Here is a 21,701-nt window from a genome sequence, read left to right on the forward strand (position 1 = left end):
CCTCCAATGGGTGGAGGCTGCGGGGCGGGGCCGGGCGGAGCAGCAGAACCCCGGGAGTCCGAGCTCCAGCCCCCGCCCGGGGCCGCCTCGACTGCAGCTGATGCCAGAACCCGAGGCCACTGCGCTGGCCGGTCCAGTCTTGCTCCAGTGCCTGCTCGGTGAACGACCTCCCAGGAGTCCGGCTTGAGCCGCGGCGGCGCGGCAGGTAGGAGGCGCTGCGCGGAGGGAGGCGTGTGCGAGCGCGAGCTTAGGTGTGTGTGTTTCAGGGGTGTGTGTGCGGGTGCAGCGCCGGGCAGCGCGTGCCCGGTGAGCACAATCGGAGCAGGGGGTCGTGTACCCCGCGGACCCTGGGAGTTAGGTGAACGCTAGTCTGGAGGCCGGGAGGCAGGGGCCTTGAAGATCCGCCGGGCCCCCAGGTCTCATCCCCACCTCCACCCGCAGCCAGAGGCTAGGGGCTTTTTTTTTTTAACCTACTCTGGGTGTTCTGGGGGAGGACGTGCTTTCCTAGTGCAGACGCGCTGGGGCGCACTCAACACACGGGTTTGACTGTATCTTTTCGTTTTCCTTACAAGTCCCCTTTCCCCTTCCCCCTCACATCCCTCCACCCATTCGACCTCCCAACCCCTCTGAGTTCCCCTTTCACCCCCGCCCCACCCCAGCTTGAGAAAGGCCAGGACCCCTGCCATCAGAGCCTGTTACCACCGTTCTTGGTCCACCTACCCAGGTTGCATGGGGGGGCCTCCTTCCTTGGCTGCTGGGCTGGATGTATGACGTTAGGGACAGGGCGGGGTGGGATGGGATCTGGGAGAGAATGGCTCCTTTTTGATCCTGTCCATGTTCCCACCTGACTGGGGGGTCTGGGGAGACGAGCCTAGGTGAAATGGGACTGAAGATCCTTAATAGGTGCCAAGTTTTCTGCTGGCTGCATTTCATTCATGAATTGCAGTCCCAGGCCCCACACAGATGAGGAGAATTGGGCACAGATGGGTGAAATGAGCCTCCCTATTGGAACCCAGAGCCACTGGTCTCAAGCCAGATTCTCCTGTGCCAGGGGTTGGAGAGACAAAAGCTGAGGGCACTTGAGTGCCGAGGGAGACTTGGTGTGAGACCTCCTGGCCCTGGAAGGATCATGGCCTCCCAGGGTCCTTGGGCTGGTTCTTGCTCCTGTTTCCAAGTCCTGGGGTGGGGATGGAGACAGAGGAGTGGGTGGAGTTGGGTTGGGTTTGGTGAGTCCAGCTGCTGCTGCCCCAGGCCAAGCCAGAGCTTCATGCCACACCAAGAGGTAGGTGCTCTGGCAGAGTGTGCCCTGAGGTGCTACTTTTCTGACTGGGGCAGGTGGGTCAATGGATGAACCCCTACCTAGAGGGCCTGGAGTTCTAGGCCTGGTCTGATTCTTGACTGGGAACTGGGATTAGTTCACTTTCAGAGTCACCGGGCAGGGTCTAGAAGAAGCCCCACCAAGCAGAAGAGAAAGGGCGGGACTTTGAAGGCCTAGGGAAGGGTGAGAGCGAAGGCCTGGAGGTGTGAAGCTGCGTGCTTGTCCAGGGTTGGGACTACATGGGTCAGGTGTGTGTCTCAGCTAGAGCCATCTTAGGCTACTGTGGGGGTAGGAGGAGCCACCATTCAGGCAGCCTTCCCCTGCAGGCTCTCTGTATAGCCCAAAGCCCTGCCCCCAAACTGGGCACCAGGAGGCCACTCTAACACCACTCCCACCTGCAGGGTCTGTCTTCTTTCTCCTTGAGACACTGGCTGTTTGTCTTCCTTCCTGCCTGTGACCTTGAGGCAGAGACACTCCCCTGTCTCAGTTTTCCCATATGTGAAATGGGGCTATGTGCAGCCTATCACGGGGGTTGGGGGTTGATGAGGAGGACATAAGATGGGGTCCCTAGAAGCACTTTACTAGGTACATGGTGAGGGGTAGCCATAATTAATAGTAGTTGACAATCAGCATCATGTTTTCTTTCCCTGAGGAGAGAGTGGGGATAAGACTTTGGGACAGGAGCAAAAGGGAGTGGGGTCACTAAAGTGGGAGTCCCTCTTGGCTTTAATGGATGAGGGGAATTGCTGAACCCTGCAGGCCCCCCACATGGATGGTCTCTGGCTGACCAAGTCCCTTGGCCTCGCCAAAAGTTCCTATCCCCTGGGAAGAGACCGGGCAGAGCCTGCTGGGAGCTCCCTCAGTAAGTCCTGTGAAGGTTCCCTTAGAAAAGCTCAGCAGGAGCCCTGGACTTCCCAGGCTGGGGAAGGAAGGGTCTGCAACTCCCTCCCTGCAGCCACTGGTGGTCTCTCTGTAGCTAGCATTGTCACCTCAGCCCCCTGCCCTGTCTCTGTCCCCACCTATGCCAACACATTGGGTGCCTTTGGAGCCCCTTCCTGCAGCTCCTCCAGCCTGCCTAGACACCTTTCTGCCCGTCACTCCTTGCCCTGCCTGGGTCAAATATTGCTTGCTGTGGTCCCCAGGCTTGGCCTTCAAGACCCATCTCTGCAGCCTTTTCTCTGGATTGCTGGAGCCACCCTGGGATAGCTGCAATCTTCCCTTTGGCCTCAGGCCTTGCCTTTCCTCATTCATTAAAGGCAAAGTGGGCCAGGTCCCTTTGGGATTCTAATCCAGGTTGTCTTGGACACAGGAGTGTAGCATGTGTGTGTTTGCTGGACAGTAATGGTGGACTTACTGTTTCCCTTTCTCTTTGTTCAAACAACCTTTCTGGGGACCCCAGCTTTCCCAGGCCTGGATGTGTGGGGTGCCACTGGCTGAGGCAAGGCGGCTTGGAGGCATGTCTTGTGGTTTTTCTGCCACAGTAGGACATGTGGTCAGGTGTGGCAGAAGGGATCTCTGGCCCATCCATTGGAACCCAGCTGCCCATCACTGCAGGTCAGGCCCAGGAGACTGGCCCAAAGCTGAGAGCCTGCTGGCCTGATCCACCTGCCCCTATCTAGCCAGAGTCTGCCATGGTGCCAGGTGACTTCTGCCAGTGAGGGACTCAGGTGATTTGCTACTAATAACAGTAACTAAGACACTGACATGCTGGTGACTTTGTTTTATGTTGGAGCAGTTCAAGGTGTAATGATTTTCTCCCTCACTCGCTGACTTGCCTGAACAGGGTGAGAGGGTGGGCTCCATTACCCACCTGTCCACTGCTCTTTATTTTATTTATTTATTTTTATGTGGTTTTGAGGATGAACCCAATGCCTCACACATGCTAGGCAAGCGCTCTACCACTGATCCCCAGCCCCAGCTCCTGTCCACTGTGCTTTAAGAACCGTGTTTCTTGCCTATTGCTGCTGTAACAAAGCACTAGCGAGCTAGTGATTTAAAACAACACAGATGTGTTCTCTTGAAGTTTTGGAAGTCTTGCTGGGCACAGTGGCACACATGAGACTGTCTTGCTAGGCATGGGGCCCATGCCTATAATCCTGGCAACTTGGGGGGCTGAGGCAGGAGAATTGCAACTTTGAGGCCAGCCTGAGCAACTTAGTGAAACCCTATCTCAAAAAACAAACAAAAAAAGAAGTCTTTGTTTTGAGTCTTGTGGGGTTAAAAGTCAGGCTGGTTCCTTAGGAGGCTCAAGGGAAGATCCATTCCTTGTCTCTTCTGGCTTCTGGTGGCTGCTGGTATCCTTTGACCACATCACCCAGGGTCTATTCCATCGGGTCATTGCCTTTTCCTCTTCTGTAGTCACCTCCTCCCTGCCCCCTTTCTTTGCGTGGTGCTGGGAATTGCCCCGAGGGAGGGCGTTGTGCATGCTAACCATGCACCCTGCCACCGCAGAGCTGCACTGGCATCCCTGCCTCCCTCATAAGGACGCTGTGGTTACATTTAAGACCCAGCCAGATAAGCCAGGATAATCTCCCCATCTCAGGATCCTAAATCACATCTGCAAGTCCCCGCACCATATATGGCAACGCCCACAGGTTCTAGGGACTCGAATGTGGACATCTTTGGGGCCATTGTTTAGCCTACCACGGTTGTGGTGTCATTGCTGGCACCATGCCCAGCCCTCCTCCCGACCCCTGATGCCCACAGCTGCTGGCCTCTCCAGTCACAGTTCTCATTACCCCATGAGGTCACTCTCAGTGTCTCAGCCTGGGAGGCTGCAGGCAGGATCTGAGGCTGCTGCACCTGTAGATTGGAAAGACCTTCACTTTCTGAAGAGGTTGGCTGCTTTGCCCTTCCCTGGGTTCACTCTCCCCACCTGAGGATTGGCATATGGGTGGGACATCTCCGGCCTCACCTGCTATCCTGAGTCTCTGATTGACCCCCTGCCTGGGCACGGAGAAGAGATATTGGCATTCAAAGCTGCTATGGGCAGGAAAGGACACACTTCCCGCAGCGAGCAGGGCCTGGGATTGCTGTTAACATGCTAATGGCCCCAGGCATGGTCAGCCATGCGTGTGTCTCCAAGGAGGGACTCAGCCAACCCCAAAGAGTCCCTGGCCCACATGCCATGGACCCTGCCCCAGCATGGGTCTCCATTTCACCCCCTCAGCCAAGGCCAGGTCATACCAGCCTTGCTTCTCTCAGGGGCAGCATTTTGTTCATTTATATATTTATTTTTAAATTTAAAATTTTGGGGGGTTGGGGGTAATTGAACTCAGGGGCACTCAACCACTGAGCCACATCCACAGCCCTATTGTGTATTTTATTTAGAGACAGAGTCTCACTGGTTGCTTAGTGCCTCGCTTAGTTGCTGAGGCTGGCTTTGAACTTGTGATCCTCCTGCCTCAGATTCCCGAGCTGCTGGAATTACAGTTGTGCATCACCGTGCCTGGCCTCTCATTTTATTGTTATATTTTTTCTTTTTTGGTGCTGGAGGTTGAACCCAGGGCCTGGTACATGCTAGGCAAGTGCTTTTCCACTGAGCTATACCTCTAGCCCTTTCTGTTTTATTTTGAGACAAGAGTCTAAGTTGCCTAGCCCTTGAACTTGAGATCTTCCTGCCTCCTCAGGAAGATTACAGGCATGTTCCACCACACCTGGCTGCTCTTATATTGTTAGTCTGGCTTTCAGGACTCTCCACCACTCAACATGTCTGAGCTACCCCCTCCTTCTATTTGTCTGTTTGTTTGGTACTGGTGATTGAACCCAGGGGCTCTTAACCACTGAGCCTTATCCCTAGCCCTATTATATATTTTATTAGAGACAGGGTCTCACTGAGTTGCTTAGGGCTTTGATAAATTGCTGAGGTTGGCTTTGAACTTTCAATCTTCCTGCCTCAGCCTCCAGAGTCGTTGGGATTACAGGTGTGTACCATCATGCCCAGTGCAATCCACCCTTTGAGAGCTGGTTCAAATGCAGCCTCCTCCATGCAGCCTTCCAGGCACTGTCTGAACAGCTCCCTCCCTCTGATAGCAGATCCCTCTGTCTTCCTGAAGTCTCCATCTCTCCCTCACCAGGCTGACCCCTAGGGCAGAGCCCTGACTCCTCACTGCCTGCTTGGACAGGCACAGAGCAAATGTGAGTGAAGAGGATGGGGGACAGACCCTGCGTGGGACCCCTACGGCTGGTGAGGGTCACCATCTTAGCCTGAGGGAGAGGTGGTAGGTCATACAGAGCAGCACTTTGACATGGACAGGCTGCTGCCTCTGCCCTAGATGCTTCTCTTTCCCGTCTGAGCCTCTGCGGTTAGAAGAGCACAGCTCATTTCTACAGTTGTACAGAACTTGCTCTGAGGAATGGCACCTCAGTTTCCCTGCATGAGAAAAGGGTACCAGTACTCATCAGGTTTTAAACCTTGCAACCAAGAGGCGGGTGTGTTTTTCTTTTTTTAGGGGCATAGCTTGCTTCTGTAGGAAGTGGGGAAAGAGGCTGTCCTGTTGACAGACCCACCATTGGAAAAGGGCAAGGAGTGTCCCTCTCTCCCCCTTTCCTCAGCAAGAGCCTGTAGGCCAGAGAGGGCATGGGCTTGCCTGGTGTCACACAGTGCAGTAGAGCAGAAGTGGCTTTTGTGATCTGAATAAGTGCCTTTGCTAGATTGTATCCCCTGGAGGGGGGTGAGTGGCACCTGTGTCCTGGACTCTGTATGTTACATCCTCACCCTTCCCTGGTAAGAGAGAGAATGCCCCTTGCTAGGAGTGCTCACTGCTGCCCCTCAGCCCAGGGCCTTCTCTACAGAACATGGTGCTGGCCTGGGGGCCCCTCTGTAGTGTGACCCACTGTCCTGGGTTGCCCACAATGAGGGTTTGTCCTGGGATGTGGGTCTTTGAGTGCCAAACCCATGGCAGCCATCTCCTGAGACTTGAGACAGCCTGGGGAGAAAGCCCCCACCTTCAGGTTCTCAGGTTCTTTCTGTCCCAGCGCAAGGCCCACGGAACCTGTCCCCCGTCATCCTGCCTACATCCACCTCCCAGCTCCCTCCTGTTCCTGACACCCTGGACAGGACCCAGTTCCCAAATCAGGAACAGCTGTGGGGTCCGGCCTTATGACTCAGTCAGGGCCACCCAGAGCCAGGCCAAGAGGCCTGCTGCTTCCTCACACCCGGGCCACCGTCCATGAGGACCACATGGGACCCTGTGCCCTATAGCAGGACCAGATGGGACCCTGTGCCCTGTAGGTCTGGCCCTGCCCTCTGGTGCTCTGGGTCTCCTAGCTGCCTGGTTGGAATTTTAGTTTTGTTTTTGGTGGTGCTGTGCGTGGACCCCAGGGCCGGTGCCTGCTGGGCAAGTGCTCCACCCCCCAGCCACAGCCCCACCTCGTCTGTAGCCAGGCAGGGAATGGATTGGACACAGACAGAAATGATAAGCAGAGGGGAGGAGAAGAAAGACAGGATTTCCCGGCCCTGGTGCCAGCCTGCCTGGTGTTGGCTGGAGTGACTCACAGGGCCTGGCCACCTCGGCTCTGGAGCCAGAGCCCAGGAGCCAGGAGACAGAGGGCCCGAGCCAGCTCTCCTTCCCCACCTGCCTCCCCCCATCCTGTGTCGCTCCTCTTTATGAGAGATGGTCCTGGGAGGTCAGAATACACCAACAACAGAACAGAGACCCACATTAAAAACATTCTTAAAATGGTGGCCAGCCAGCCGAGCGAGCGGAGGTTGGCAGTGAGGCGTGGGATAAACAGAAGCACCGGGGCTGGTCTGTGGCTCAGTTGGTAGAGCACCCGCCTAGCGTGCTCGAGGCCCTGGGTTCGGTTCTCAGCACCATGAATGTAGAACCACCACCAACAAAGCCCCCGAACAGAAACGCAGGTCATCAGTCAGCTACCAAAGGCTGAGCCTCCACCCTGTGCAGGCGCCCCCGTGGCATCTGCCACCCCTGGCCGGGGTCACTCCATCAGCATCTGACCCCTGCTTCTCGATGTCCCCAGTGGGAACTGACACCACTCAGCCTGGTGTCCCCAGCCCTGCAGAGCTGTCCTGCCATGCACACCCTAAGCCTCTGCCTGAGGCTGAGCTTTCTGGTCCTGCCTCCTCCTGGGGCGTTTCACCACTGAGCCACATCCCCAGCCCATTTACTTTTTATTTTGAGACAGGGTCTTGCTGAGTTGCCCAGACTGGCCCTGAACTTGCGATCCTCCTGCCTCAGCCTCCCGTGTTGCTGGGATGCATGCGCCACCCATCATCCTCAGCTCAGCCTCCAGGAAGCTTGCAGCCTTCCCTGCTCACATCGCAAAGGGCAGTGGGGGGTGGGTAGTAGGAGGTTGAGGAAAGGAGGTGAGGGGCGTGGGGGACTTTGCCAGGTTATGGGTGGGAGCATCTCTGTTTTCTTCCATTGGCTCTGGATGACACCTACCCTGCCAGGCCTGTGCCTCATGAGGCACTCCTGTGGCCTGTGGGGGAGGGGTCGAGGCCCCCCACTGCCAGTTGGCGCCCTGTAGAGCTGGGTCTGCCTCCCACGGGCCTCTGGAACGCACTCCTCTCCGTTCATGTGTGGCCTTGCCAGTTCTTAGCCTTCCTTCTGGTATTTCTGCCCTTATTCGTGTCTTTTTCTAGTCTATCCTCCGTGTGGCAATGTCTTGTCTTGTTGCTATAACAGAACACCTGAGACGGGGTGGTTTGTAAAGAGGTTTATTGGGGCTCACGATTCTGGAGACTGGGAAATCCCAGATTGGACCCCAGGTCGCATCAGGTAAGGACTTGATGCTGCTTCAACTCATGGTAGGAGGCGGAAGGGAAGCAGGCAGGTGGGAAAGAAAGGGGACTGAACTCTTGTGATGGGTAGCCCATTCCAGGACTGTGACTCCATGACACCGCCCACCAGGATCCACTTTCCAATGCCACCTCACTGAGGAATTCGGCCTCAGCGTCACAGCGTCAGTTCTGGTGGGGACAGACCTGATCCAGCCACGCATGGCAGGCTCCAGCGGATCTCTCTGAGACAGGTGTAACCGGTTCTTCCCCTGCTCAGCACCTTCTGGAGCTTCCTCACCTCAAGACAAGACTGATGCCTGTGGGGGGTGTCCAAGGACCTCTGACTGGGTCCTCTATAGCCTCCTCTATGATCCTTTCCCTGAGCACTGTGCCCGTGCTCCTCAGGGCCAAGAACATCTCCTGAGATGGTCTGAGGCGGCTGTAAGCCCTTGCCAGGCCCCAGAGAAATCTGCAGGTATGGGCTCCACTGGGATACAGGACATCTCATCTGGACCCTCTTGGACTTGAGCGCTCTGAATGGCAAAGCCACAGTGTCCTGAGAGATAGAGGAGGGGGCTGAAGATCAGAGAGGTGGAGATCTGCAGAAGGTCACACAGCCTGTAGATGACAAGGCCCTGTCCAGGCTGACACTCTTTCCTGCTCTGCCTTTCTGGGTCATCCACTTAGGCTTCTAGTGTCCAACGTGACAGAGCTGTATCTGTGAAGAGCCCAGATCTGTTAGGGCCTAGGTCACCAGATCTAGCCCTCCTCCTTCCCAGGTGCACTGTGCTGGCTTTTAAATACTTTTAATGAAGCATAAATGATCCACAGAAAGTTGCATCAATCATAAGCATACATGGACTACCAATGTGACAACCCCAAGCCAGACGTAGTGGCACATGCCTAGCAACTCGGGAGGCAGAGACTAGAGGATCACAAGTTGGAGGCCAGTCTTGGCAGTTTTGCAAAGGGCTGGGATTGTAGCTCGGTGGTAAAGTACTTGCCTAGCATGCACCAGGCCCTGGCTTTGATCCCCAGTACTTGAAAAAATAAAAAATAAAGTGACCACCCCCACATAACCACCACCCACGTCACTGAAGAGTTTTGTCAGAATGACAGAAGCCCCATCAAGCCCCTTCCAGTCCCAAACCCTAAAGGTAGTGCATTAGTTTGGATCCCGAATGTCCCCCAGATGCCCCTGTGTAAAAGGCTTCATCCCCAGGGAGGGCCTCTTAGAAGGTGGTGGGACCCGGCGGGACACTGAGGGTGTTCCCTTGGAGGAGGACTCTGGGACCCTGGTCTCTTCTTCCTCTTTTTTCGCTCCACAGCCATGAGGAGGTGAGTGGTTTTGCTCCCCCATGGGTTCCCGCCATTGCCACCCAGATCCCCACCAGAGGCCTGAAAGCAACGGGTCCCCCAATCAGGGACTGGAAACTCCAAAGCCCTGAGCCAAAACAAACCTGTTCTCTTTAGAAGCTGGCTATCTCGGTGTTCGTCCATTAATGGAAAGCTGAGAGTGGTCACTGTCTTATTTTCTGTTCACTAGAGATGAATTATGCCTGCGTTTCCTTTTTTTTAAATTAAAATTTGAATGGACAGAAATTATATATATTCATGGACAGTATGATATTTTGAAGTAGGTATACAAGTGTGGAATGGCTAAATCAAGCTAATGAATGTATGTATTATCTCACCTTGTTTGTGCGTGGTGAGAACACTCAAAAGTCCTCTCTCTCAGTAACTTTTAAGATATAATACATTATTAGCTGGCATGTGGTGGCACATGCCTGTAATCCAGAGATGGCTGGAGACTTAGAGAGGAGGATCACAAGTTAGAGGCCAACCTCAACAAGTCAGTGAGACCCTGTCTCAAAAATAAAAAAGGGCTGGGGATGTGGCTGAGGATCCAGCCTGGATGGAATCCCCAGTATTGAGGGGTGGGGGGAATGCCCCACATTGTTATTAACTATAGTCACCATGTTGTACAGCAGGTCTCTTGAACTTATTGCTCCTGACTGAAATTTTGTATCCTTTGGTCACTGTCTCCCCAGCCCTCCTTCCCTAATACCCACACCAGGCCCCTGACAGCCATCCTTCTATTCTCAATCAGTTCAGCATTTTTAGGTTCTACATATAAGTGAGACCATGCAGTTCTTTTCTGGCTCATTTAACCTACTCTCCTCCAGGCTCGTTCATGTTGTCACAAATGACCGAACGTATCTCCCTCTTTTATAAGGCCAAGTAGTATTCCATTGTATCTGTGTACCACATTTTCTTATCCGTTCACTGGTTGATGGAGGCTTGTTTCAGTATCTTGGCTGCTGTAAATCTCTCTGCAGTGTAGCCATCTCTTCACCACACTGACTTCATTGCCTTTGGATGTTACCCAGCAGTGGGACTGTTGGATACAATGGTAGTGGTTTTTTGTTGTTGTTGTTGTTGTTGTTTGTTTGTTTGTTACTGAGGATTGAATCCAGGGGTGCAATGGGTTCACCCCCATAACTCAGTGTTTAATCAAAGAGATGTTAACCACTGAGCCACATCCCCAGCCCTTTTTTAATTTTTTATTTAGAGACAGGGTCTCACTGAGTTGCCTAGGGCCTTACTAAGTTCCTGAGGCTGGCTTTGAACTTTTGAACTTGCGATCCTCCTGCCTCAGCCTCCCGAGAAGCTGAGGGGTTACAGGCATGCAGGCTGTGCCACTGCATCTGGCTATTTCCAATTCTTTAAGGAATCTTCCTGCCGCTTTCCATAAGGGTTCTGCTAATTTACATCCCTCCTACCATGCACAAGGTTCCCCGACTCCGTGTTCTTGTCAGCACTTTTTGGTGGTAGGCATCAAACAGTATTAGATCCATTTGGTTTTGATTTGCAATTACCTGATGATCAGTGATGTTGAACTTTTTCTTTTTCATACCTGTTGGTCATTTGCTTGTGGTTTGTTTGTTTGTTTGTTTGTTTGTTTTAATGTCTCTCTGCAACCTTTGTCCATTTTTTAAAAGTAAGGTTGCTTTATCCCTGTGGAATCATACAAGTTTCTTCTATATTTGGGACATTAACTTCTTATCATATATACAGTTTGCAAATGTCTTTTTCCATTCTGTACCTGCCTCTTCATTCTGGTGATGATTTCTTTTGCTTTCATTTGGTGTAGTACCATATACCTATTTTTTGCTTTTCTTCCCTGTGGTTTTGGGGTTAGATGCAAGATGATCATTGCCTAGACCAATGTTGTGGAGTTGCTCCATGTGTTTTCTTCCAGTAGTTTTACAACTTTAGGTCTAAAGTTTAAGTCTCTAATCTGCCTGAACAGATTTTCCTGTTATGATACGTTGTCTTCTGTATGTGAACGTCCAGTTTCCCAGACCACTTACTGAGGGGACTGGCCTTTCCCTGTTGTGTGCTATTGGCACCTTTGTTGAAAATCAGTCGACCATAAACGTGTGGATTTAGTGCTTGGCTCACTCTTCTGTCCCATTGGTCTCTGGGTCTGTTTTTATGTTAGCACCATGTTGCTTTGATGATTGTGATTTTGTACTATATTTTGAAGTCAGGTATTGTGATTTCTCTAGCTTTTGTCCTTGTTGCTCGAAGACTTCTTCCTTTCATTTTTTTTTCCTTTTGGGGGTCGTTTCTAATTCCATTTGAATTTTAGTATTCTTTTTTCTATTTCTGTGAAAAATATCTTTGGAACCTCCCTAAGTACCAAAAGATTGCACTGAATCTGATTGCTTTGGGTTGTATGGATGTTGTGACTCTATTAATCCTTCCAATCCTTAAAGAAATGATCTTTTCATTTATTTCTGGACTGGAGCTGATTTACAGGCTCACTGATTATTAAGTATTCAAGTTTGTTGATTTTGTTGTTTTGATTCTTCCCTTTTCTACAGATTAGGGATTGAACCCAGGGGTGCTCTACCACCAAGTCATATCCTCAGCCCTTTATAGTTTTTATTTTGAGACAGTCTCACTAAGTTGCTGGCCTTGAACGTGAAAGAATACTGATTTTTGTACATTTCTCTTATGCCTAGTTTGTTGAGAGTTTTTCTCATGAAGAATACTTGGTTTTGTCAGATGCTTTTCTTGTATCTAATGAGATGATCATGTACCTTTTGTTTTTTATTCTGTTTACATGTAATGTGTATCCCATTTATTGATCCTTGATTCCCAGGGATCAGTACCACTTGATCATAGTGAATGATCCTTTTAATGTGCTACTGAATTCTGTTTTCTATTATTTTATTGAATTGTTGTTGTTGTTCTGGTACTTAGGATTGAACCCCATAGACCCACTACCACTGAGCCACATCCACAGCCCTATCTATCTACCTACCTGTCTATCAATCAATCAATCAATCAATCAATCAACCTAAGAAAGGCTCTCCCTAAGTTGCTCAGGGCATTGCTAAGTGGGTGAGGCTGGTTCTGAAATTGCTCTCCTTCTGCCTCAGCCTCTTGAATCACCAGGATTGTAAGGGTGCACCAACACGCACAGCTGTTGAGGATTTCTTGCATCTACGTTCATTAGGGCTGTTGGCCTACAATTTTCTTTATTTCTGGCTTTGGTATCAGGATTATCCTGGCCCTGCTTTCATTGTTTGGTATTATGCTTGTGAGATCCGTCCATGGGGTTACATGCAACGGTTTGTTCATTTTCATCATCCTTTGGGAGTGCATTATGTGGATATATAACAACGTATTTATCTGTTCTTTTGTTGATGGACATATGGGTTGTTTCTAATTTTCAGCATAACGTACTACCAGGATAAACACTGGTCTACACGTAACTGGTGAATATGTGCATGTGGTTCTGTTGGACATATTCTTAGGTGTGGAATTACTGGGCAGTAGAGTATGCATTTGTTCAGCTACACTAGCCATAGTCAAATGCCTTAGCAAAGTGTACCAATTTGCATTCCCACCACCAGAGTATAAGAGTTAAACCTGGGATTTTCTTTTCCTTGGTATAGTGCTGGGAATGGAACTCAGGGCCTTGCATATGCTAGGTAAGTGCTCTATCACAGAGCTACTCATTTTTTTGAGCATTTATGGCGTTTTTCATTTTAGCCATCCTAGTGGGGGATACTCTGGAATCTAGCTGTGGTTTTAATTTGCATTTCCCTGATGACTAATGAAGTCAAGCTCTTTTTCTTATCCATGTGGATGTGCTCTTTTTCTTCTTGAAGCATTATTGGTTTACCTTGCAGTTAGATTTGCAGTCTACTTAGAATTGGTTTCCGTGTGTAGTGGCAGGTAGGCGTCAGGATAAATCTTTTCCCATATGAATAGCCAATCGACCTAGCACTATTTATTAAAAGGGTGATTCTTCCTGAATGCACCATGCATGGCCATACCTTAGGTGTCCCTATGTTTGTGGCCTATCTGGCCCTCCTTATTCTTTTCTTTCTTTCTTTCCTTCCTTCTTTCTTTCTTCTTTTCTTTTCTTTCTTTCTTTTTTTTTTTTTTTTTGATACTGTGGATTAAACCCAAGAGTGCTTAACCACTGAGCCACATCCCCAGCCCCTTTTTTGTTTTAATTTTTTTTAAGTTGTACATAATGCAATACCTTTGTTTAGTTTATTTATTTATGTGGTGCTGAGGATCGAACCCAGTGCCTCACCCATGCCAGGCAAGTGTTCAACTGCAGAGCTACAACCCCAGCCCGCCCCCCAAACCTTTTTATTTTTAGAGACAGGGTCTTGCTAAGCTGCTTAGGGCCTTGCTAAGTTGCTGAGGCTGGCCTTGAACTCGAGATTCTCCTGCCTGGGCCTCTGAGCCACTGGGACTATAGGTGTGCGCCACCACGCCCGGCCCTACCTGGCCCTTCTGCTCTATTCCACTGGTCTGCCTGTCCATCCAGCACTGTCTCAGTGGGAGAGCTTTGTGATCCGCTGGTTAACTGGTAGAGTGAGTCCCTTAGCTTGTTCTCTGCAAATCTCTGGCTGTTCCTGGTCCTTTGTGCCGATTTGAGGCCCTCTTACTCCTGAACTTAGACTCAACTGTGCCATTGGTTTTTTTAACACCCTCCATTATCTCCCATCAGAGGCTCAGAGAGGTAAGTGCCTTGCCCTGCGTGCACTCAGCTCCGAGCTCAGTCTCAGCTCCGCCTGGGAGCTCCCTGCCCTCCACCCATTCCACCGGCAACCTTTTATTTTTCTTTGACTCAGCTTCTTTTTTCCCTTCTGTTTCTTTCTGCGACGCTGGGGATAGAACCCAGAGCTTCACCCAGGCCAAACAAGTGCGCTTCCTCTGAGCTACATCCCCAGGCTTTTAAAAACAAAATTTATCTTGAGACAGGGTCCGGCTAAGTTGGCCTTGAACTTGTGATCCTGTGGCCTCAGCCCCTGAGTCACTGGGACTGCATACGTGCCCCATCATGCCTGACCCCGTCAGTTCTTGTGGCCGGTCCCCACTTCCTGCTTCCAGGTGCTGTGGGTTCCCTGCAGTTCCCCTAATGCTGTTGACATAGGTGTGCGCCACCTCAGGGTCTTTGCATAGTTGGCCCCTTCCACAATCTGCTTCCAACTACTCATAGCCGACTGAGGTGTCGGTGTGCTGCTCCGAGTGGTGGCGCCTTGTTCAGAGGCACAAGGTCCTGGCACCTTCCCTCTTCCTTCCAGACAAGGACTGTGCAGACCAGAGAGGCCATGTGTCCTGCTCCAGGCCTCATAGCTTAGGCGGGCATTGGGGAACTACAGCCAAGGGTGTCGGCCCCTGGAGGAGGGCAGGGCCCAGCAGAGCTGACTGCAGGTGTGGGCACTGGCTGGCACCCAGCCATGAGGAAGAGCAGGAAGGAAGAGGGAAGCCTGGCCTGGTGGGGAACGGGGCCCAGCTCCAGCCCACCTGAGTCTGGGGCTGTGATTGGGAAGCAGCTTCCCCTGCAGAGGGAGCTCTGCCCTCCTGAGCGAGCTGTGCCTGGGAAGGAGTGAGGGTCCTCCGCCCTGGCCTTGCCTGGCCCACTGAGTGCTTACTGAGTCCCTGACCCCAGCGTTGGACCTGGGAGTGCAGAGAGGACCTGGACACAGGTTCCACCCAGGGGTTGTGTGCAGTGGGCTGGGGAGCTGGTGCTCTGGGACTGGTGAGGCAGGGCTGGGTTGTGCAAGGGGCCAACTGTGCAAAGGCTTGAGGTCGCACCATGAGGGGGACTGCAGGGACCCACCGCACTGGAGCTCAGGCCCCAGTGGAAATTGCGGGGTGGGATTGGCAGAGGAAGGGAAGAGGGAGCCAAGTGGGGTGGTGCATTCCCATGGTCCCAGCTACTCGGGAGACTGAGGCAAGAGGATCACAAGTTTGAGGCCAGCCTGGCCAACTTAGTGAAATCCTGTCTCAAAGTAAAAAGGGCTGGGGTGCAGCTCAGTGGTAAAATGCCTCGGAGTTAAATCCCAAGTGCCAAAAAGAAAGAAAGGGGGGGAGGGAGGGAGGGAGGGAGGAGAGAGAAAAAGAGAGAGAAAGAAAGAGAGAAAGAGAAAGGAAAGGGGGCAGGCTCTCAGGGCAGCTGGGATGCTCAGATGTCCTGAACCCCCTGGGCCCTGGCTGGCTGAACACTGTGTAATATTGCTTGAGGATGGGAAGGGCCAGGCCCGGAGCTCAGGCCTAGAGAGAGCGGCCAGCTGAGAGGCCAGCTTCCCTTCTCCTGGTCGTCTGCAGCTTCAGAGATAAGCAGTGGTAGTAGTTGGCTCCGATGCCTCGAGCCGCCCAGAGTCAGATGCATAGACTCTGGGATGGGGTTCTGATGCAGCAGGAGGGCTGTCAGCCCAAAGGCCCAGAAGACCCAGCATAAGGAGCGTGGATCAGGTTGGCCCTCAGGGTGAGGTGGAGGGGCAGTGGAGCTGCATCTCAGCCCAAGGCCCCACCCGTTCTCCTGGTCCCTGTCTGGACAGACTTTCCCCTTCTTTTCCCTGGGAGCAGACCTAGAGAACACTCACCAATTGTGCTGTGTGACCTTGGCCACCCACTCCACCTCTCTGGGCCCTCTGGACTCTGAAATACTGGAACTACAAAAGCTTGTTTCTGGGCTTCTGCTTCCAGCTTCTCTCATCTAACTCTTAACAGCTTAAATTGCTTCCTGAGCTGCGCTGCCGGGAACCCAGAGTGTAATGACATGGCCAGGTCCCTGTGGGCCGGAGCCCTCTCAGGCTCTGCCAGGTCTTCTCCCCCGGCCTCCAAGGCTGGGGCTGGGGGGAGGCCAGAGGGCGCGGGGTGATTGGCCTGTCTGGACAGAGGGGAAGACAGAGAGGTTACATGGTTGGTCTGAGGTCACACAGCAGCCCCCGTAGGGATGTGGGCGTGGAAGATAAAGTAGCTGCTGGTGCAGAACAAGGAACAAGCCAGCTGTCCTGTGTCCGAGTTCTGCTGTCCCTTCCAAGACCACATTCTGCTTGGTCTCATGCCTTCCTTCCTGTTTCCCCTCATCGTCTGCTTCCTGTGAGGCCCCAGCTCCGTCCAGGGTGAGTGGGGAGCCCTACCTGCTCAGCCCTTGCTCCTGAGAGGCAGGTGACCCAGGGCCCCTCCCTCCTGCTCCTCCTGCTCCTCCTGCTCCCCCTGCCCGGCCTTCTCCCAGCCTGTGGTTAATTATAGCAGCATCTTCCAGTTATCCGAGCAGCACTGTTCCCATGGCAGAAATGAGAAAATGGGGGCTCAGAGACGCTGCGTGACTTGTTCAAGGTCACCCAGCAGGTGAGTGGTGCAACTGGCCTCTGCACCTACATCAGTCTTCCTCTCCAACATGATTTTGGAAGCCAACCTCCCGAGCCTCCTCTTCTCCCAAGTGAGACTGGGAAACTTACTTGAACCTTGATGGGGCTGCAGCATTGCCCAGGCAGGCCCAGGAGGAGTAGATCCTCGAGGTGTGGCACTGTTGCAGCCTTGATGGGGTGTGAGGGTCCAGCTAGCAGAGGTGGCACAGTCATTCAGGTGCTTGGTCTCTGAACACCTGCTTGTTCCTGCCCTCTTCTTCCCTCCTGGAGGCTTTTCCTGGCCACATCCAGTCTCCCTTGTTTGGTCAACGTGGGGGTGCGAGGTGCAGGGCACTGGCTGGGAGTGAAGGCAGGAACCTGCTCCCCACAGAGACACTGATTCTCGGTAGATCAGAACTACTCATCTCGGGTGCAGGGAGGAAACGTGCCCCTCCTGGCTAGAGGTGAGGGTTGGGAGGAAGGAGAACTGGGGATGAGACCCAGGCTGCTCTCCTGTGGGTGTGGTGCCAGCCCCGGAGTGGCTGGGTTGGCCACTTGTCTGTTGGGTCCCCAAGGTCTAAGGAAGCTGGTTAAACAAAGAGGGAGGGAGGGGGCGTGGCCAGGCCGGCCCTGAGCCCTGACTGGTGGCCTCTGGGCCTGGCATCCCCTCCAGGCATCTGAGAGGAGAGAGTCCCGATTGCAGACTGGACACCGTGCGCCGGCCGTGTGGCCTCTGCCCTCAGCTCCTCGGCTTACCTGGATGGTGAGGGTGGTGAAGCCCACTTCGTGGGGCTGCTGAGGGCAGCACACGGGGCCGGTGCTGACAGGGCCCCAGGTACCCCATGAGTGATGGCCTGCGTGCCTTCTTGTCCTCTAGGTGTTCTGCCTCCCCCTGGGGCAGCGGCCACCATGTTCTCCTGCGTGAAGCCTTATGAGGATCAGAACTACTCGTCTCTGAAGCGGGCCTGTCTGCGGAAGAAGGTGCTCTTCGAGGACTCCCATTTCCCCGCTACCGATGACTCGCTCTACTACAAGGGCAGCCCAGGGCCCACTGTCCGGTGGAAGAGGCCCAAGGTCAGTGTCTGGCCCCCGTGGAGCTGGGCGAGCAGGCCAGAGACCGCAGGCTGAGTCTGCAGGGACACAGGGATACCTACTGCCCAGAGAGCAGAGGGTCCTATTTTGAGCCCCTGTTATGGATGTGACCTGGGCAGGGGTCCAGGAGAATGGGCCCTCACCCCACCGCCACCACTGCCCAGCTAGGCCCACCGTGGAAAGTGCACCGGTCACCTTCCCCTCTAGGGTTGTTTTGGCCTGTGGGTGTGGCCTTTGTTTAGTAAAACGTAGAATGATATCAAGTGTAAGGGATTTCCTCATTATTCTCCTCCTCATGGTTTGGCAGTCATCTGTTCCTGTCAAAATGAAAGCGTTTATCATGATGACTGATCCGTAAGGATAAGGGCAGCAAGAAGTAAGAGCCTGTGCTTCTTGTTGTGAGATTAAAACAGGGCCTGGCTGTTTTAACGGGGAGTCTTTTCCATCAATATTGGTCCTGATGGACTCTGGCACCTCCCGGCCACTCCCCTGTCCCGGCCTCAGGACTGTGGCCCCATGGGGTGACTGCTCTGTCCTGGGTGGGAGGCTGGGTGGGGAGAGGACCTTGCAGAGCGGGTGTCCCCGGGGGCCGGCGTGAAGGAGAGACTGCTAGAGATCATAGCTCAGGCCCCTCGCCAGGTCCCATGGCCATGTTAGTGACATGGTGAGGTGTGTCCCACAGAAGGGACTTCAGTGGAAGACTACTCTACCTGCCACCCAGACTTGACCGGTAGGAGACTGTGACTCCTGCTCAGTTCTCAGATAAGGCATCTCAGCCAGGGGAGAGGCAGGAAGCTGTGTCCAAGGCTCAAAGCAGGTGGAAATGGCAGGCCTGGGTGCCCAGGGTGGCTGGGGCCAGGGCTGGGGGTGGTGTACCGGGCCACGGCTCTGGGTGGGGCCCATGTGCAGGCTGAGGTGCTGGCCCTTGCTCTGAGGGTCTTGTGCAGCAAGTGACAGGATCAGGTTTGCACTTTACAAAGTCTTGGACTTTGGGGGAAAGTTAAATTTATTGTTCAAGCTCCTCTCCTGGGCAGGGTCTGAAACCCCTTTCAACTCACAAATCCCCATGCTCTCTTTTGGATTGGAACCCTTGAGAGTGAGGGGAACAAGCCAGGAGAGGAGGCCTGAACCCCAGATCACCTAGTGAGTCACTAGCAGGGGTGGGCCAGTGCCCTGGAGTCCTGCCTCCCTGGACCTTCCTGTGACACCAGGTGAAGGGTCCCTGGTCCTTAGGCCCCTGCATTCATCCTCTGGAATTCCCCAGAACCTTCAGCCTGGTCACAGAATTTTGGTGGCCCACCCTCCCACGTCATTTTTCTTTGTCAAGTGGGTGGGGAAGGAGGCTACCCTCAAAGGGCCTTTGTAGGATTTTGGTTCCGGGAGGAGGAGTGGACACTCACTCTCTGCCCTTTTCTTGCTCCACCCTTGCTTGCTGCCCTTGTCCTGGCCCTCTTCCTGCCCTGAGCCTGTCACCCAGACTAAAGATGCCCGTGGCCTGGGGACCCGGAAGGAGGCTGGTGAGGCCTGGCTGGGGCAAGTAGGGCAGGCTATGGCTCGGCCTGGCTGTGTGACCTGGGGGAGTCTCTGCCCTCTCTGGGCCCAGGAGCCCTGCCTGTCTGTCCACCTCACCACCTTCCTCCCTAGGCCCTTCCAGCCCAGCTGACAAGCAGGAACGGAGCCGCTGTGCTGTGGGAGGGGTGACAGCGTGTGCTCCTTGGGCTTGAGGGACGTGTCTTAGGGGTTCACGAGGCTGCAATAGGGGGTTCATCTGTCTGTGGAGAGGCAGCTCAAGGACTGAACCCCCTGGGGAGCCACAGAGGACCAGGAAGTGACGTTGACTGTGTGGATTTAAAGAGTGTGAGTGGGCAGCGCCTGGGCCCTGGACGTCTGGATGGCTGGACAGAGGTCCATGGAGCAGGAAGTCAAGCCTCTGGGCGGGCCCAGCTCCTGATCCGTAGCTCTCACCGCTGCCCAGTGAACCTTGGCCCTGGGGCAGCTGCGCGTCTGTGGTCCTGTAGCCCAGCTGTTCACAGGGAGGCCCAGCTCCTTCCTCAGCCCAGGGAACCTTCTTCACTTCTACCCCATTTCTGGCTCCTTTTCTCTAAGTTGTTGGTGACAGTAGCCCTCGGTTCTTAGAGGTTCTCCTCAGCCACCCTCCCTGCCCGGGGCGTCACCTCTTATTGACTCTGCAGGTGGGACCCAGCCTTGTCCTCTTCCCCCTCCACCCAGGGCACCTGCTTTAGACCCAACCCTGCTGCAGCTCATTGTTTTTTGTTTTTCTCTCCAGTACAGCAAACACCTGCCGGCCTCCTTCACAGGCTGGTCAGGGAGAGGCGATGGGCACTGTCAGCAAGGCCTAGGAACTCGAGGGAGACCCAAGAGTATGGACAGTGCCACCTTCCAGCTCTCTCAGGCTCAGGGCTGGGTAGAGGGCCACCTGACATCCCTGTGGGGACAGAGTGCCCCCATCCATCACTCTACTTATCTCATGTGGAAATCAGTCTGGGGGTCACTTGGTGGAACACAACATGGGACAAGTGGGGGTCCTACAAACTGATGTCAGCTTTGGAACCCCCCAGAACTTGTCCATCCCTACCCTCTGGGGCTCATGCCCATTTCCTGGGGTGGCCTCTGCTCTTCTGTTGTGCTGAGCAGTAGACCCCTGAATGTCCCCAAGCAGACTGTCTGCTTCGAGGCCAGGTGCCGGGCAGGCCTTTGCCCTGGCCAGGAGCCTTGGCACCCTTGGCACCCTTGGCACCGGGACAGGTTCAGGGCAGCTGGGGAAGGCTTGTTAAAGGAGGTGGCCTTGAAGGATGGGAATGGTGACAGGAGCCGTGGGGGAGGCAAGCCTGGGGCAGAGGGTGCAGGTCACACAGCATGACTCATGAGAACACTGCCCTTTCCTGTCCCAGGCAGAGGTCCCCCTCCCAGTGTCCCCAGTTGCCAGTTCCTTCTGTGATCTTAAATTCTGGAGCAGGGTGACCTGGGTGAAGGTGGGCTGAGAACAGGTCAGGGAGCAGAGGCCAGAGGTGCCGCTCGTGTGCGTGTGTGTGTGGGGGGGGTGTGTGGACCTGCTGCCTGTGCACACCTGTTTGTACACTAGGACAGGGAACCTGAACTTCCTGTTGTGCCAGGGGGAGGTGACTGAGGGCTGCGGCCTGCATCTGGTCCAGCCGGTCCAACAGGCTGGGAGCCACAGAGGAGGGAGAGGTGACCACAGGTGCAGAAGTCTGTGCCCTAGAGGTGTGTTGACCAGAGGAACCTCCCCAGCCCTCCCATGGCTTGGCCCAGGCCTCACAGCAGGCCCGATCCATCCAACCCTGGCACTAGCCCTCCCAATCCTATTTACAGCCCCAGCAGAACCTGCTAGACCCTGCTCACCCTGGAGGTGGGCAGAGCTCACAGGCTGGTGGGGGAGACCCCAAGGCATGGATAGTGGTGGAAGAGGGCGCAGGCCAGGCCTGGGCGGGGTTGTGTCAGAGGTGGCCTCTGTCTCCGGCTGGCCCCTATTGTGGGGAGTATTCAGAGTTCTCATTTGTCTCTGGAGCCGCTCCTCCCATTGGCCCTCTCCACGCCTGTTTGATGGTGGCCTCTGTGATCCCTCCAGGCTCAGGCTGTGACAGCTCCGCTCACATAGAGCTCAGCTCTCGTTCCTCCTGCTCAAGGGAGACAGGGACCTGTGGACAGGTACCGTCCCTGACTCACTCTATGGTACACGTCCAACTGATGACCCAGGAAAGGTGGAAGGACAAATGCCAGCCTGGAGAAACCTGGCCCCATGGTGGTGGGTGATGGTCTGGGTATCCCCTGGCCCCTGAGCTGGGCTTAGAACAGATGCAGGGGGACAGGTGAAAGAAGGGTGGCTTTGTCA

At 53.9% G+C, this 21,701-nt stretch overlaps 1 protein-coding gene across 3 annotated transcripts in view; it reads left to right on the plus strand.

Moving 5' to 3' along the window:
• Window positions 1-21,701, plus strand: part of Capn5 (calpain 5) — a 55,064-nt gene continuing 33,363 nt past the window's right edge. Inside the window, exons 1-2 of one of the 3 annotated variants that reach the window (XM_078046713.1) lie at window positions 1-205; window positions 17,616-17,812. In XM_078046713.1, coding sequence (XP_077902839.1) covers window positions 17,648-17,812 — 165 coding nt within the window. In that variant the 5' untranslated portion in view covers window positions 1-205; window positions 17,616-17,647. Of the gene's footprint in view, window positions 206-17,615; window positions 17,813-21,701 lie in introns of those variants that run through there. The other 2 variants (XM_005323228.4, XM_021725119.3) reach the window with 2 other exon arrangements.

This window comes from Ictidomys tridecemlineatus, chromosome 4, assembly GCF_052094955.1.
Source record: "Ictidomys tridecemlineatus isolate mIctTri1 chromosome 4, mIctTri1.hap1, whole genome shotgun sequence".
Taxonomy (NCBI): Eukaryota; Metazoa; Chordata; class Mammalia; order Rodentia; family Sciuridae; genus Ictidomys; species Ictidomys tridecemlineatus.